The 16220-nt window shown below is 68.5% G+C and overlaps 2 protein-coding genes across 3 annotated transcripts; one reads left to right on the top strand and one right to left on the bottom strand.

Moving 5' to 3' along the window:
• Positions 1-886: 886 nt before the first annotated feature.
• Positions 887-5272, bottom strand: SPEF1 (sperm flagellar 1). The gene is made up of 6 exons (XM_054824534.1): positions 5129-5272; positions 4873-4984; positions 4552-4687; positions 3359-3420; positions 2996-3107; positions 887-1787 (listed from the first exon to the last, which is right to left on the bottom strand). Exons 1-6 carry the CDS (start codon positions 5235-5237, stop codon positions 1680-1682), a joined length of 639 nt encoding a protein of 212 aa, XP_054680509.1. The 5' UTR covers positions 5238-5272; the 3' UTR covers positions 887-1679.
• A 4455-nt stretch (positions 5273-9727) lies between these two features.
• CDC25B (cell division cycle 25B) lies at positions 9728-16071 on the top strand. Of its 2 annotated transcripts, XM_054825431.1 has the most exons (17): positions 9728-9958; positions 10148-10275; positions 10842-10893; positions 12011-12052; positions 12316-12352; positions 12488-12595; positions 12679-12798; positions 13003-13137; positions 13271-13345; positions 13610-13786; positions 13923-14018; positions 14295-14357; positions 14461-14559; positions 14821-14954; positions 15064-15175; positions 15360-15528; positions 15560-16071. In XM_054825431.1, the coding sequence occupies exons 1-16, from the start codon at positions 9852-9854 to the stop codon at positions 15498-15500; spliced, it is 1626 nt and encodes a 541-aa protein (XP_054681406.1). In that variant the 5' UTR covers positions 9728-9851; the 3' UTR covers positions 15501-15528; positions 15560-16071. The 2 variants fall into 2 exon arrangements, with proteins under 2 accessions (XP_054681406.1, XP_054681407.1); XM_054825432.1 differs by having other exon boundaries at positions 15360-16071.
• The last annotated feature ends 149 nt before the right edge of the window (positions 16072-16220 follow it).

The following is a 16220-nucleotide window of genomic DNA, read 5'->3' as shown; positions in this document are numbered from 1 at the left end:
AGCCACGGGGAAGCTGTGGGGTTTTGGGGGTGAAAGCAGCCCCAGGTGGCTCCGGCGATGGAACCAACGCCATCAGCTGGCTAATGGGAAGGATCAGGGCGCAGCGGCAGCCATGCCTGTGCTGTCCCTGTCGCCCCTCAGCACATCCTGGGCCGTGCGGGAGGCTGGAGCTGGGGCCCAGGCACAGTGGCCGGGCAGGGCTGGCTCATTCCATCCTATCCCATCCCATCGCATCCCCATCCCATCCCCATCCCATCCCACCCCATCCCCTCCCCAGTCCCAAATCCCCTCCCCATCCCCATCCCCACCCCATCCCCATTCCATCCATCTCCCGGAGACCAGCCCTAAGGCTCCGGACAGCCTGCATGTCCTGTCACCAGTGGGACAGAGCATGGGGAAGGGCCACATCTCACCAAGGGGATGGCGAGGCACCAGCAGGGATGGGGGGAGCCAGCTGTCAGGGGTGCCGAGGATGGGAAAGGCAGCTGGGATGTGTCCCTGCCAGAAAAACGCTGATGGTTCCCTTCCAAAGCGCACGTCCGCCTGCCTGGGAATAATGTGGGGGGAGGCAGCGGCCCCCCGGCCAGGCAAGAGCTGTCCCGGTGGGGGAGCAGGGTCAGGGCTCACTCGGCCCCGGCGGGCGGGCAGCACGGCGAGCAGGCAGGGCTGGATCTCACAGGCAGTGCCGGCAGGGCCAGGGGACGCGACACACCCCGGGGGCTAAGCTGACCCCCCGCCCCGGCTCATCCTGCGGCCCCCCGGCAGCCCTGGCCTCAACTGCGGCCTCCAGATGCCAGAACACTTAAAACGACGGGGCTGCGTTCCCAGGGAGCTGCTGGAGCCCCGGCTGTGTCCTCGCCTCCGGCACGCGTGACACCACGCACGCTCAGCCCCACGGGAAGGGGCGCACAGGGCCTGGCTTGCCCCCCCCGCAGGGACACACTGCACACCCACGAGTTGGAAAAAAACCAGCTGGTTTTTACCCTGAAAAGGCTACAGGTGACCCTGGTGCAGCGAAGGTCATGCCCAGAGCCCCCCCACGGCCGGGCTGCCCACGCGGTCGGTGCACGGCAGTGCCAGGCCGAGCCCCACGACCGCTGCCCAGACACCCCACGAGCAGGTCTGTGCGCCGAGGCACGGATTTTCTCGGAGATTACAAAAACAAACAGCTTTGGCAAAGGGATTAAATCCCAGCCGCCACCAGCGCACGTCTTCCCGGCCCGGGCAGCCAAGTGCCGTCCCCACACTGCCGACCACCCTGGGAAATAAATGTCCCCAGGCTGGGGCAGGCGGGACCCCCGCAGCGACGCAGCCTTGCAGGGAGGTCTCTGAGCGATGACCCGGCTTTTCAATTACCAACGCGCAAGGCAAAGGCAGGAGGAACCGCTGCCACCGACGGGTGCTGGCTGGAGGGCTGAGCGGAGCCTGTGCCGTAGCGACGCTGCTGCCGCCCGCTGGTGGGCCTGGGGGGTCCCCAAGGTGGGCGCAGGGTCCCTGCTTCTGCATCAGCATTTCCCAGCTCTGGCTTTTGTCCTTGAGAGTCAGCCCCGGGAACTGAGGCAACCGGGAGGTACTGGGACGGCTCTTCCAGCTCAGAGGAGCTCCCACGGGTGGGAGAGGTGGAGCAGGCGGTGAGGGGCAACCCCAGGCGAGGGGCTGCCGGGCGGGCGAGGGTCCGCTCACCGCTGCTGGCACTGGGCTTCCTGCAGGCGCCGGCTGAGGTCGTCTATCCGCACGTTCTTGAGGTGCAGCAGCTGCTCCAGCCTCCCCACCTTCAGCTGCAGGATCTGAGCAGAGACACCGACACCCCCTCAGCTTGGTTTCGGGGGGTGGGAGGCACATCCATCCACCCCAGACAGGCTCTGCGGGGGGCCGGGGCCTGCCTGACAGCCAGCAGCGAGGACAGAGGATACAACGGGGGACAACGGGGGGCTCAGGGCCAGGCTGATGTGGCTGCTGGAGTCACTGAGCGGCATCAGCCACCTTTTACTGCGGGGGAAACTGAGGCAGATGAGTACCCGTGCCAGATTTGGGGTCCCTGTTCCTGCTCCCGCAGCCCACGTCAAGCTATCGCTCCCCCAAAAACATAGCCCGGGAGTCCCAGGTGACAACTCTTCCCACTTGAGATGCCCCACAGCATTCCTTCCCCTCTTTCAAAATTTTACATCTTAGGAGATGTTTTCCAGCAGAAAAGCCCTGGTTTTAGGCAAGACAGAGCCACTGCCCTGGCTCGCTGCTGAGTGAAGCTCTGTTTCCAAAATAACCCGCTGCCCAGGGTCGAATAAGGGACACCCAGAGCCTGGTCTGCAGCTCGGGGACGGTCCAGGGCCATGACAAGCCACGTGCAGAGGGTCTGTGCGGCTGCGATGCCCATTCTGCATCACCCTCGTCACTGCGGGCTGGAAGTCTGACCAGAAAGGATGAGGATCGGGAACTTTTGGGAATCACGGATTGATGTGACCGACATGGGTGTGTGCCACAGAGATTGAGGGCACGGCCAGGACAGAAGGATTGAAAGAGAAAGCTGTTCACCACGGGGGGGATCTGCAGGCAGAGGCTTCACAAGGGCTTTTACCCGGTAAATGCCAAAAAACACCTGCTGCTGCGGACAGAGACAAGGGCTGCAGGGACTGAACCATGCCTCCGGGCCCTGCTGAGCTACGCTGCCTTCCTAGCCTGGTTTGACCAAACTTTTGTCCTTTAAGCCCAGCACGGTACCCAAGGCCCCAGCGCTGCCCTGGAGCAGCCAGAGCAGCACCTCAGCCAGACATCGCCCAGCTGGCCCACGGCAAAGCCACCGCCAGGTCCGAGGGTGCTACTCGAGCGGGTACGGAGACCGGAGCAGCCCAGGAGGTTGACAGCACCAAGCAAATGCCCGTTTTGGCTGCCGTGTACACCCCTGTCGCAGGACGGTTGGGGAGGCAAAGGGAGTCTGTCCCTGGCTCGGTGCTGCCATGGGGACAGTGCCTGGCACGGTGACGGAGAGTGGGCTCACCTGGATGGTCTCCTGTGCCAGGAGCAGGGCCTGCTCCCTCTCCGCCAGCTGCAGGCAGACAGCGTCGTCCCCCGGGGGAGCCTGGGCACAGCCATGGTGGCTCTTCATCACCCTGGACCAGGAAAGGAAACGCCGGGACAATAACTGACCCCTTCCGCAGCGCTGCTCACAGCCCACGGAGCTCACGTACACACCCAGCTCCTCTGCGTCCTGCCCCACGCACCGCTGCCCCTGCAGCACAGGGCTCCTCTGCCCCCCTGGGGACCCCCAGAGCCCCTTCCCTCACGAAGCCCCCAGGAAGGGGACATCACCCGCGCCCAGCACACGCCTGCAGCGTCCCTGCGCAGCACCAGCAGCCCTTACCCGGCAGCCCTGGGAGACTCCAGGTAGCCGACCTCTTCCAGCGCCGCCTGTACGCCCGGCTCCTGCAGCGAGGCAGGAAAACACCCGTCACGCCTGGCCACGAGCTGTGGGTCGCCCTGTGGGTGAGCCCACAAACAATCCCTCTGCAGGGAGAGGGCCTGGCTGGGCCCGTGTCAGGAGAAGGGGGGACAGGGTGCCCCAGCCCGCCCGGCAGCTCGTGCCATCCCTCTCTGAGCGCTGTGCTGGGGCTCGAGGCCTTGGGGAGCGTCGGGGCGGGGGGGTTTGCTCCCACAGCAGTAGGAGAGGCCAGTTCAGAGCAGGGGGTTCCCAGCGCAGCTGCGGTGCTGGCTGTGCCGGCGTTACAGCCTGAAGGCAGAGCTGGGATCCATCTGCCTGAATTCCTGCCCTTGCCATGGTGAATTCCTCCTCTGACCCAAGCACCAGAGCCACTGGCAGAGACAGCCCAGCCTGCCCTGGCCCCGCAGGTTCGTTATCCTCTCACACCACAAGGACCAGGACAGACAACCCAAACAGAGGGTTTGCTCAGGGCAGGAGAGGAGGCAGCAGCTGCTGCCAGCCCCATCCTGGAGCTGCACACTCAGCACACGCTGCCAAGCCCCGTGGAACCCCCTGACACCCTCCCTGCTCCTCCTCAGGGGCCTCACGTGAGCGGGGAGCACAGTGAGGAGGGCCGGGTGACGGGCGGTGGGGAAGGTAGGTGATGGAGACGGCGTCCCCTCTCCTCCCCGGCTCAGAGCGGCTCCTCCCGCGCTGCCCCAGCCAAGTGAAGGCTGCAGAGCGAGTGGGGCCGCAGCGCTTCCCATGACAGCGCACGGCTGCCATCTGCGGCTGCCAAGCGAGGCCAGCCCTGCCACCCGCATCGCTCCCAGTGGGGTGCTCCTCTGCCCACGTGGGGGGCTCCCCTGCCTCCGAGCACCCTGCTGCACTTCCCCACGGAGATGGCAGCGGGATCCTCGTGTTGAGGAGATGGAAGTGCTCAGGGGGAAAGTGATGCCCAGAAGGACGCCTGGAGCTCAGCCCGGCCCTGCTCTGATTACCCCGATCTCTCTGTGGGGTGGCTACTCGCCCTCATCCCCTCCACCCCCGCAGCCATAGCACCTACGAGCAGAACGTGGCACATTGGGTGCCACCCGCCCCCAGGCCCTGCTGACTCAGCCTGGGCCAAGCACCACCTTGCTCTGCTTCTGCTTCTCCTCGATCTTCTGCCGCAGCAGGAGCAGCACCTGCTCCACCGTGCCCGGCCGGCACTGCACGACCTGCCGGATCACGTCCTCTGGGATGGAGAAGTTCAGCTTACTCAGCACTTTCCTAAAAGAGGGGTCAAATGAGCACCCAGGAGAGCGGGGAGGCAGCACCCCCACTGCCTGCAGTGCCCTCAGCCACGTCCCAGCCAGCCTGGTCCCCAGCCAGGACAAATGGGGGACACTCTGCGGGCAGCACGGTGCTCCCAGCGCGGGGGGGGGGGGGAAGGGGCAGGACGCCCACCCTGGTACCTGTTGAGATGACCCCAGTTGGCGAGTTTCTGCGGCGTGGAGCTGGCGGGCACATAGCTGTGCAGCTGCACCATGGCGGGAAAGAAGAACTTCACCACCTCGGCTGCCAGCACTGGGGGAGGAGAGGAGGAGAAGGGCTGGGGGCGGCGGACACACCGGGAACCCCCCCCGGGAACCCCCCCCCGCCCTGCAAGGCCACCCCGGCCTAGGCCCGCCCCCCCCCCCAGGCCCGTCCCGCTGGCCCCCCCCGTCCCACCCCCGTCGCTGAAGTCTCGGGCGATGTTCCTGCGTGGCCGGGAGAGCGGCACGGCGTCCAGCCAGCGGTAGAGACCCCGCAGCTCGCCCGCCGCCCCGCCGCCCGCCATGCGGCCTCCCACCGCCCCCAGGCCGCGCCGCGTCCCGCCGCCATGGCAACGCCCCCGCGGGGCATGCTGGGAGCGCGCGGCCGTCGCCTAGCAACGGGCGGCCCGAGGGGGGAAATGGGGGGAGGGAGCTGGGTAAGGGGGGTCGGGGGGGGGCTCTGAGCAATGGGGGGTCCTGAGCGATGGGGGACTGGGGGGCTGGGCCCTGAGCAGGAGGGGGCATCCGGGGGGTGGAGGACCAGGTTGAAGGAGCCTGTGGGCAATGGGGGGCCCTGAGCTATGGGTGGTCCCTGGGGGTCTGAGACCACAGTAAGGGGATCCCCGAGCAAGGGGGGAGGCTGGGGGGGGGGGCAGGACCAGTCAAGGGGGGCTCTGGCACCCACCAGCAAGGAGGACCCCAAGCAAGGGGGGGTTCCCGCTCCAGGAAGGTGCAGGGGGAGGATCCCAAGACCCCGCTGTGGCGGGTGGCTCCGGCTCCCCGTTCCTCCGGGACATCAGCTCGAGATGTTGCTCCCGGCAATGGGCACCATGAGCCTGTGCCCGAGGGCTGCCATCCTGCCGGGGGTGGCCACTGGGGACACTGCCTGGGGGGACACCATGGCTGGGACGGGCACCACAGCTGGGATGGACCCTTCCCTGGGGTGGACACCACAGCTGGGATGGGCATCTTGGTGGAGAAGGACGTCTTAGCTGGGACAGACACCATAGCTGGGCTGAACATCTCAGCTGGGGTGGGCACCATAGCTGGGAGGACATCTTAGAGGAGAAGGACATCTCAGCTGGGATGGACACTTCCCCAGATACCACCAGAGCAGCCATCTCTCCCCAGCACAGGGGCACCAGTAGAACCAGCCATGTTTGTGGGTGGGCACTGAGGACTCCCCGGGACGCCGGCACCGTGGTCACCCTGGCGGTAGCCCACGTGGCTCCTGGCAGCCGTGCTGCGGGCTCGCGCCCGATGAAGCGAAGCAGAAGAGCTGGCTGAAAGTCGGTCGAAGTCGGTCAGCTGTCAGTACTGCGGCTCAGGCAGGGTCCCTGCTCCGCTGTGCCGGCACACGGGCAGGAATGGGCAGATTGTGGTGCTGCGGGCAGCGATACCGGGGTGAGTGAGATGCTGGGGACACCGATAAGCCCCGTCTGCAGCTCAGTCCCCAGCAAGGTGGGACGGGGACAGTGCGGGGACGGCTCCCACCGATGGGGCGGTTTTCCTGCCGCTGCCGCCCCATCGGTCCCCGCTGCTCCCTCGCCACAGCAGGAGCCAGACCTGGTAGCTCCGGCTCTGCCGCCAGCAGCTCTGCAGGATGCGTGCCTCAGTTTCCCCACCCCACCCCTCTTCTGGCCACAGCAGCTGTGAAAGACGGGGAGAGACGGGGTTTCACTCCTGGTTTGCTTCTCACTGAAGATAAAAGCGGCCTGAAAGGGTTTATTTTTGGCCAAACCAGAACCAAATTCAGTGTGTTACACCAGAACCCCCCCGGTCCATCACAGCAGCCACTGCCCTGGGCCCCGAGTCACAGGAGCGGGTGGCAGCCGCAGCCTCCCCTGGGTGTGCGGAGCAGAAAGCAGCAAAACAGGAAGGAGGGGACGGAGATGCCCCATTGCCCCCCCGCAGCTTCCTCCCCGTCACTGAGGTGCTTCGGGGCGGGGAGGTTTTGCTCCGGGAGCCCCGGGACCCTCTGGCCGCAGCTCCCGAAATCGCAGCCTCACCCAGAGCCTCCGCCGCAGCCGTGGGTCCCGGCTGTGCCGGCAGAGCCACATCCCGGGCCACCCCTCAGCATCTCGCTGCCACCATCCTCCTCCTCTGCTCCTCAATGTCTGGAGTCTTTAAAATCTCTCAAATGCTCTCCTTTGGTGCTAAGGTGCCCCAGAGCCCCGCACACCCCACAGCTTGGGAGGGGGGTGACCCCCCCCCTCACCGCCCACACGGTTGTTCAGCCACAATCCCCACCCAGAGCCACCGGCGGCTTCGCAACACCCACGGTGACACCGGCCGTGTCGGTGCACATGCTGCCCACGAGCAGGACCCCGGCCACCCCGGGGATCGTGGGGTGCTCAGGGTGGGGGGCACAGAGGGTCCTGCCGCAGCCACGCCGTGCAAAATGACCAGCGATGGCCATAAAGGATTTGGAAAAAAACCCCCAGCCGGATGGGCACGCTCTGCCACGGAAGCCTCTTGGGGCAGAAAACTGGTTTTCCGCAGCCGGGCAAAAGCTCTCGGCATTTTTGGGGCGTATTGCTGCCCAGAACATCCAGCTGGGGGGGACATGGGGATGCTGCGGGGGGGCCCGTTGCCCGGGTGGAGCAGCCTGGGCTGGGTGAGGGGCTCGGGGACACCCACAGCTGCGAACAGCCCCCCACCCCGTCCTCGTTAATTAGGGTAATCTTTATGGCAGGTCTCGCTGTGCGGCCATTAAAGCGAGCCAGCCTCCTCCAGCCCCTGAGGCCCCCCCGCGTCGTGTCCTCGCTTCAGCCCCGTGCCCCCGCACCGGGGCAGGCAGCAGCACCCCAGGGAGGTGGGGGGCTTTGGGGGACACACCCCTGCACCCCACCACAGGGAGCAGTGGATGGGGCTTGTGCGGGTGCTGCTGCACCCCCCAGTTCCTCTCTCCTGTGTGCAGCCCCACTCCCCAAAACCCCCTGTTTGGGGGGGGGTGCAGAGCGGAGCACGTGGCCCCTTCCCCGAGGACGCAGCTGCCTGCAGACCCCGTGAGCCCCCCCCCATGCAGCTGCGGCCAGGCTGGCCGGAGACCCCCCCTTCCCTTCCTTCCCTCCCCGAGGCCCCCAGCGCGGGCTGGGGCAGCCATCAGAGCTGACCCCCCCGGCCCCCAGCCCCAGCCCAGCCTCGGTGGCTGGAAGCAATTAAAGCCCTTGGTGGCCAGGGACAACGTCCCGCAGCTGCCCCGGAGTGCTGGGGGGCCAGAGACCCCCCCAGGACCACCAGTCCTCCTCCCTGGGGCACTGCGGGGTGCTGCAGCCCCCACACACACCCCGAGGACCCCCCCCAGCCCACGGCAGCAGCGATCCCCAGCCCCACTGCACTGGGATGTGCTGGGCTGTGCCTGGCATCCCTGCGGGGGGGGGGGGATGCAGGACCCCCACACCTTGCATGGGCTCTAGAGAGCAGGATCTGGCCACTACGGGGGCGTCGCAGGAGCCAGTGGGGCCGAACCCCCCCAGGCTGCCCCTGCCCTGGCTGGGGAGGGGGTCTCCACCCCGGCCCCCCTCCTCCTTTCTGTTCCCCTCTGAAAGGAAAGAATGGGGCTGGGGACAATGGGGGCCAGGCCAGGACGGCCACCCAGGCCGAGCCGCCCAGCGCATTCCTGCCCAGCGGTCCGTCCCAAGGCCCCCCCGGGGTTGCAGACCCCCCCGGGCAGGCGGAGGTCTGTGCCCAGGCATCGGGCTGGGGGACGGGCGGTGGGTTTGGGGTTCAGGCAGCACCGTGGCCCGGTGACACGCGGGGGTGGCACGTGGCTCTGGCTGAGCCCAGCACCCCCCAGCACCCGCTGCGGGGGTCCTGGAGCCGGCACGTGGCTGGGGGTGGGGGACTGGGCGGGGGGCAGGAGGGGCCGTGTCTGAACACTGGGACCCCCCCCGGTTGCACCATTGCCCACAGACACCCATCCGTGTGCATCGCACACCCACTGCTCCCCCCTCCCCAGCTGTGCCCCCAGCCACGCACCCCTCCATGTCCCCCCCAGCCACGTGTCCCCCAGCCATACACCCATGTCCCCCCCCCAGCCATGCACCCCTCCACATGTCCCCCCAGCCATGCCCCCCAGCCATGCATCCTCTGTGCCTGCTCCCTGAGCCATGCACCCCTCCATGCCCCCCCCAGCCACGTGCCCCCAGCCATGCACCCATGTCCCCCCCAGCCATGCACCCCTCCACGTGTCCCCCCCGCCATGTCCCCCCGTGCCCCCCAGCCATGTCCCCCCCATGCCCCCCAGCCATGCATCCTTCTGTGTCCCCCACCCCCAGCCATGTCCCCCCCATGCCCCCCAGCCATGCATCCTTCTGTGTCCCCCACCCCCAGCCATGTCCCCCCCCCGGTGTCCCCCAGCCATGCACCCCTCCATGTGCCCCCCCCAGCCATGTTCCCCCCCAGTGTCCCCTAGCCATGCACCCCTCCATGCCCCCCCCAGCCATGCCCCCCAGCCATGCACCCCTCCATGCCCCCCCCAGCCATGTTCCCCCCGTGCCCCCAGCCACGCGCACCCCTCCTTTTACCCCCCCGGCCGTGTCCCCCCCCCCCCGTGCCCTGCCCCCACGTCGGGCCGTGTGCCCCTGCACCCCCCAGCCATACCCCCCCCCCCCAGCTGTGCCCCCACCGGCCGTGCTCCCCCCGGGCTGTGCCCCCACGTTGGGCCGTGTGCCCCCCCCCCCGGCTCGGCGTGGCCCCGCCCCCCGGGGCCGCCCATTGGCTCCCGCCGCGCCGCTCCCCTGTTATTTTTCGAATATAAATAGGGGCGGCGGCGGGCGCGCGCCCTGCCGGGCCCACCCGAAGCGGCCCCGAAGCGGCCCCGGCACCGTGCGGCCCCGGCACCGTGCGGCCCCGCTCGGGGGGGGGGGGGGGGCTGGGTATTTATACGGGTCTATAATCCCATTCCCTGCACCCCCATGGCGGCTCGGAGCGGCCCCGGCCGTCGCGGGCTGCCCGGGCTGGCGGGGATGTCCCCGGTCACCACGCTGGCGCTGGACATGGACAACCTGGCGGGACTGGGCAGGTGAGCGGGGCCGGGGGGGTTTGGGGGGGGGGCCTGCCCCACGCGTGGCTCCTCCGGCAGGACACGGGGTGCCCCACGCGCGGCTCAGGGACCCCCTCAGCCCCTGCAGCTGCTCCTGCCCCCCCCCCCCCCCCGCGGGAAGGGACGGGGGTCCCCGCAGGCTGACACCCCCCCCCGGCCCGCCCGCAGCCACTGGGACACCCCGAAGCGGCGGGTGGCGGGGCTGTCCTTCCAGAGCCGCTGGTCCAGCCTGTCCTCGGAGTCGGTGGCCTCGGACTCCTCCCGGGACTCCGTCTCCTCCGAGTCCTCGGACGCGGGTGAGTGGTGGGCGCCGTGCAGCCCCCCGACACCCCCCCCCCCCGGCTTGGGGATGTGCGGGGGGGGGGGCTGGGGGCTTCTTGGGGTGCACGTGGCGGCTGGGACCCCGCTCTGCTCCCGGCTCCGCTCTGAGTCACCCCCGGTTTGAAGCGGGCGCGGGCCGAGCGCCAGGCAGGACTTCCTACACCGCGTCCGACTGCGGGGGACACCGGGCGAGAGCCCCCACCCCGCTCCCCGGGGGCTCGGGCATGGGCCACCCTGGCGGGGTCCCCAGTGGGGGTGACGTGGGACAACTCGGCCGGGATGGGGGCTCCCGGGGTCGGTGCCATCCCCCTTGCCATGCTGGGGGGCTGCCCCCCGTGAGCACGCAGCAGGTACTGCCAGTGCTGGCCGCGGCAGTGGGGAGGCGCAGCTGGGGTGGGGGGGACCCTCAGCCCGGCCACATCCTGCGAAGGACCCCGTGGGCGCAGCGCCGGTGCTGTGCTGGAGCCGGGGCTGGGGTGGGGACCCAATGGGGCCTGATTCCCCCCTCCCCCCGTGCTGCCCCTGCCCCTTGTTCCCGCAGGAGTGGGGCTGGACTCCCCCACGCAGGAGGACCCTGTGGTGCTGGAGGAAGTGTGAGTACCCCGTGTCCCCCGGGGGCTCCCCCCAGCCCTCCCCTGCCTCCTGCAGGCAGCGTGGGCCCTGCCTGCATGCCCTCCTTGCTGCGAAGCTGTGTTCCAGCTGTGGGCCCCCCCCCCAATTTACTTATGGGAGGGGGTGAGAAACCACCCGGCACCAGGGGGAGCGGGGATGTCAGTGCTGGTGCTTGGCACAGCCGCGTTGCAGGCAGGGCGCTGGCAGCGGGTGCAGGCAGGAAGCCTACGCAGCGCTGCCTTGCTGCACCCGGGCCAAATCCTCTTCCGGGCTGTGCCGGCAGGGACGGCCTGCTGCCGGCTCGCTGCCTCGCCACGCAGTGGGACAAGGGTGCTGAGCACCCCCCCCCAGGCTCCCTACACCCCCACCTCCCTGGGGAGCCTTGGGGTGCTGCTGCACGGGCCCCACGGGGTGGGGGTGCAGGGTTCAGCCTAGAGCAAAGCCCTGCGGTGCTGCCCTGTGCAGGGGTGAGGGGCTCTGCCTGCTGTGCCCGCTGCCTGCTGCACCCGAGGTCCCCACCGTGCCTGTGGCTTCGCCCGCCCCCTCCCCTGCCGCCTGCCCGGCTGTTGGCAGAGCCGGGTCCCGGCAGATGTGCCGGGTGAATGAGTAACCAGGGGCAGATGGTGGGGCCGGGGCAGCCGTGAGGCTGGGTGTGCTCGGCCACGGGGGACTTCGCTGGTCCCCGTCCTGCCACCACGGCGTGCGCCGGCACGGCCATATGGCTGCCGGCCAGCATCCCCAGCATCCCTGCCGCGGGCGGATTTACATACAGGTGGAGAGCGGGCGCTGCTGCCGCCCCACGCGGGGCCCTGCCGCCGGCTTTGTCTGGGTGCGGAGCGAGGTCAGCGGGGCGCCCCGGACCACCCCGGCGTGCGGCCCCCCTCCTTGCCCCCCCCAGCCTGGGGTCCCCAGCCTGAAACCAGTGGTGTCCAGATGGGGCTTTAACCCTTTGTGGGGCTGAAAGCCCTGGCTGCTCTGCCTTGTTGCAGGGGGGGTGCACTGCAAGGGCTGGGGCTGCCCATCCCCGGGGCTTCAGGGCTGCCTGGGCTGGGGCACAGGGCTCGATCCCCCCTAACCTCGGCTCTCCTCTCCCCGCAGCTTTGAGAAGGCGATCCTGGCGTCTGGGAGAGTTCTCAAGGAGTAAGTGAAGGGGCTCTGTCCCCACAGCGAGACCCAAAGGCCAGGCTGTCCCCGTGCCCTTCCTGGGGTCCGGATCAGGCCATCCTTGTTGCTCAGTGCCTGGAGGAGCTCCTGCCCTGGGTCTTTTGAGCTATGACAGCTCCAGGGAGGTCTCACCCTGCTGGGGGGACCAAGGGGGCCATGCCAGCCTCGGGGGGGGTCAGACACCACCAGTGCGGGACACCTTCACTCATTTGGTCCTCTTCTTTCCCTGCTTCTTGCAGCAATAAGTTCCTTATTCGGAGGATCCACTCGCTGCCGGTAAGTCCCGAGGGCTCTGCAGGGCTGAGCAGGGGGAGGCCGGATCCTGCTGCACCCCTGGCCGAGTAGGGGGGAAGAGGATGGAGCTGGGGAGGGCAGGGGCTGTGCAGCACCTCTCACCCCCCCACCCCGCAGCCGCGGCTCCTGGGGGCCAGCCCGGTCCTGAGGAACATCTCCCATGCCCGGGAGTTCAACGGCTGCAGGGCCAGAGAGCAGCAGGGCCGGAGGGAGCCCGAGGACAAGGTGAGGGGGGGCAGGAGGCTGGGGGGGGGGGTGGCTGGGGAAGGGGCAGGGGGATGCTAACGCCGTGTCCCCCGCTGCCGCAGGAGGGGTTTGTCTTCAAGAAGCCGCAGAGGCCGGGTCAGCGCAGCCGACTGCCTGCCGGCGATGGGGCTGTGGGCAGGGACCCCTTCGCCCAGAGACCTGGCTCCGCACCCAACCTGCTGGTGAGAAGGGCTGGGGGGGCTCTGGGGGGTGCCGGGGATGGAGCACCCCGCTGAGTGGGACCCCGCTGCTCAACATCCATGTTTGCCCTGGAGACCCGTGGATGTGGGAGCTGGAGGGGCTGGGGCCCCCCGGGCACCCTGTCACCAAACAGGGCTGGCGTGGGGCGGGCTCCGCTCCTGAGCCGTGGGCCGTGTCCTTCCCAGTTCGACACCCCCGAGAAGGAAAACGTCCCCCAGGGCGAGAGCCCCATCGTACTGCGCCGGTGCTCCTTGACCTCCTCCATGTCCGAGGAGGAAGATGATGGCTTCATGGAGATCCTGGATGAGGAGGAGATGAAGGTAGGGAGGGCTCCTCCACCTGGGGGGGTGGTGTGGGGTTGGATGGACCCTGGGCAGGGGGTTCATCCCTGCTGGGGGGGGGGCACTGGGAAGCAGCCAGTGGGACTCGGCCCCTCCACGCTCTCCTCTGCAGAGCGATGCTGACGTGCCGCAGGGGATGGAGAACCTGCTGACCGCGCCGCTGGTGAGGAAGGAGGAGACGGAGCCGGTATGTGGGAGCCTTGGGGGTGGCTGGAGCCTCAGGCTCCCCCCCCCCACTGGGGTCTCCAAAGGGGGGGTCTGTGGGCGAGGGTCCCTGGCGAAGGGGCTGGTGGGGGAGCAGTACCAGCCCAGGGGCTTTGGGCTCATCCTGGGTGGTGTGCGGCCACTGGAGCGGGGATCCTTGTCTCCCCCACCCTCACGGTTCTGGGGAGGATGCGGGGGGGGAGCAATGCCAGACCACCAGGCAGCAGCACAAGCTCTCCCCGCACAGCGTCCTGCAAAGCGCAGCAAGTGCCGGCAGCTCTTCCGCTCGCCCTCGATGCCCAGCAGCGTCATCAGGCCCATCCTGAAGCGGCTGGACCGGCCCCAGGACCGGGACACCCCCGTCAAGACCAAGCGGCGGAGGAGCGTGGCCGGTACCCCCGGCGAGGAGGCAGCAGAGGAGCCGGTGGGTGACGGGGAACATTTTGGGGTGAGGGGTCTTTGCCGTTGTCCAGCTCATCCCCGGCGGGACTGTGCCGTGTCCCGGCTCCGCCGGCGCCCTCGCTGACACGGGGGGGTGTCTCTGGTTTGTGTCCCCGCAGAAAGCACGGCTGCTGCGCTCCAGGTCCTTCAGCCACGAGGAGATCGAGAACCTGCTGGCCAACGACCACCGGGAACTCATCGGGGACTTCTCCAAGGTGGGGCCCTGGGGGTGCTGCCCCCTTCCCCCCCAAAGCGGGGGGCTGCCAGCAGAGCCCTGTGGGAGCCCAGACCCAGCAGGTTGCCTGGGGACAAGGGGACTTGGGGCTGTGGCTTTCCAGCCTGCGGCCCCCATAGCACAGGAGTGCTGCTCTGGTGCCAGCACTGGGCTGCAGCTCCCCTGGGGGGGGCAACCTGCAATGTTGGGGGGGCAGGTGGCAGCCCTGGGGGTCTCCCTGGGTCGGATCCTGACCCAGCATCCCACCTCTCCCCAGGCTTACCTCCTGCAGACGGTGGAGGGGAAGCACCAGGACCTGAAATACATTTCCCCCGAAATGGTAAGAGAGCAGCAGCCTCTCCCGAACCCCCCTGTGGAGCTGCCTGCCTGTTATTGTGTGTGTCCCCCCCCATGTCCCCCACTGTGACGGGCTCCCCCCGCAGATGGTGGCGGTGCTGACGGGGCAGTTCAGCAGCCTCATCGAGAGCTGCGTGATCGTGGACTGCCGGTACCCCTACGAGTACGAGGGAGGCCACATCAAGGTCAGAGCCGCTGCTGTGCCCCTCGGGGCTGGGGTGGGGGCAACTGAAACCATCAAATCCCAGAGGGGCTGAGTCCCCCCACAGGGGCTGAGCAGCCTCCCCAAAGGTGCTGAGCCCCACTGGGAGGAAGGGTGATGGTGCCCCAGTAGACAGATGATGCTGGAGCCGGGGGAGGCTGGGGACATTCATCCTGGGGCAGGGGCTCAGTACAAACGGGAGGTAGGGGGGATGGGGATGAAGGTGCCTCCTCTCCCTCCCCAGGGTGCTGTCAACCTGCCGATGGAGCAGGATGTGGAGGAGTTCCTGCTGAAGAAGCCCATCGTGCCCTTTGACGCCAGCAAGAGAGTGATCGTCATCTTCCACTGCGAGTTCTCCTCCGAGAGGGGGCCCAGGATGTGAGTGGGGGGGATGCTGGGGCCTGCCGGACCCCCTGGGCATGGCCGGACCCCGGCTGGGTGACAATCCCTCCTGCGGCCCCTTCCCATCGCCTTCCCTGTCCCGCAGGTGCCGGTTCGTCAGGGAGAAGGACCGAGCCTGTAACGAGTACCCCCACCTCCACTACCCCGAGCTCTACGTCTTGAAGGGGGGGTACCGGGAGTTCTTCCCCCAGTACCAGGTGAGCCCCCCCCCTTTGCTCCCTGTGTTTGGGGGGTGGGAAACACCCTCTCCGGTCCCCAAACCCTGCCCTGCGGGGGGGGGAAGGAGGGGTCTGGCTCTGAGCATCCTCCCCGAGGAGGGGCAGGGGGGTCCTGGGGGCTGGGGGCTGCGCTGCGGGCGCTGATGGGCCCGTGGGTGCCCAGACACACTGCGAGCCCCAGGACTACCGGCCCATGCACCACGAGGACTTCAAGGAGGACCTGCGCAAATTCCGCCTCAAGAGCCGCACCTGGGCGGGCGAGCGCAGCAAGAGGGAGCTCTACAGCCGCCTCAAGAACTTCTGATGGCCCTGGGGCACCCCTGCAGCCCCCCCACCTGCCCTGGGGCACCCCCGCAGCCCCCCACCCCCCCCAGGGCTGCCAGCAGGCACCATCCCCCAGCCCAAAATCTGGCTGCCCCCAGCTCTGCACAGCACCGCTGACCTCAGCAGTGGGGGGGCACAGTTAGGGTTTTACTCCACTTTTACCCTAAAAAGGGTTTAAAGTTTTACCTAAAATGGGAGTGGGGGGGGAGCTTGGGCTTCCACCCACCCTGGGCCATAAGTCACTGCCACGGGGGGGGGGGGCAGAGCTGTGCTGGCTGCTCCCCCAGCTCTGTGCCCTCCCTGGAGCAGCCATGGGGGGGGCTCTGGGGCTGGGTGCCCCCGGGGGGGCTGAGGGCACAGAGCTGTTCCAGAAAAGCACTTAAACCCCGGCTGCGGGTGCGGCAGGGCCCCGGCCCTTCTCTGCGGGGGGGGGGGCACCCTGTGGGTGCTCCTTGTAACAGTCACTGACTGCAGCAGCCTGGGCTGGTTTGGGGTTTGTTGGTTGTTGGGGTTTTGCCCTCTTCCCCCTTATTTAAAGTGGGTTGTTCCGAGTCGGCTGTGGTTGTCTGGGGGGGGGGGGGGGGGGGGGGGGCAGCGGGGGGGAGCACCTGCCTGCGGGCCGGTGGCACCGAAGCACCGTGGGCTGGGGCGGGTGGGCAGGAAGCGTTTCGCCGTGGGGCCGTACCCGCGGGTCCTGGGC

The sequence above is a fragment of the Grus americana genome, chromosome 4, assembly GCF_028858705.1.
Source record: "Grus americana isolate bGruAme1 chromosome 4, bGruAme1.mat, whole genome shotgun sequence".
NCBI classification, from domain to species: Eukaryota; Metazoa; Chordata; class Aves; order Gruiformes; family Gruidae; genus Grus; species Grus americana.
This window is presented reverse-complemented; position numbering and strand designations above follow the sequence as displayed.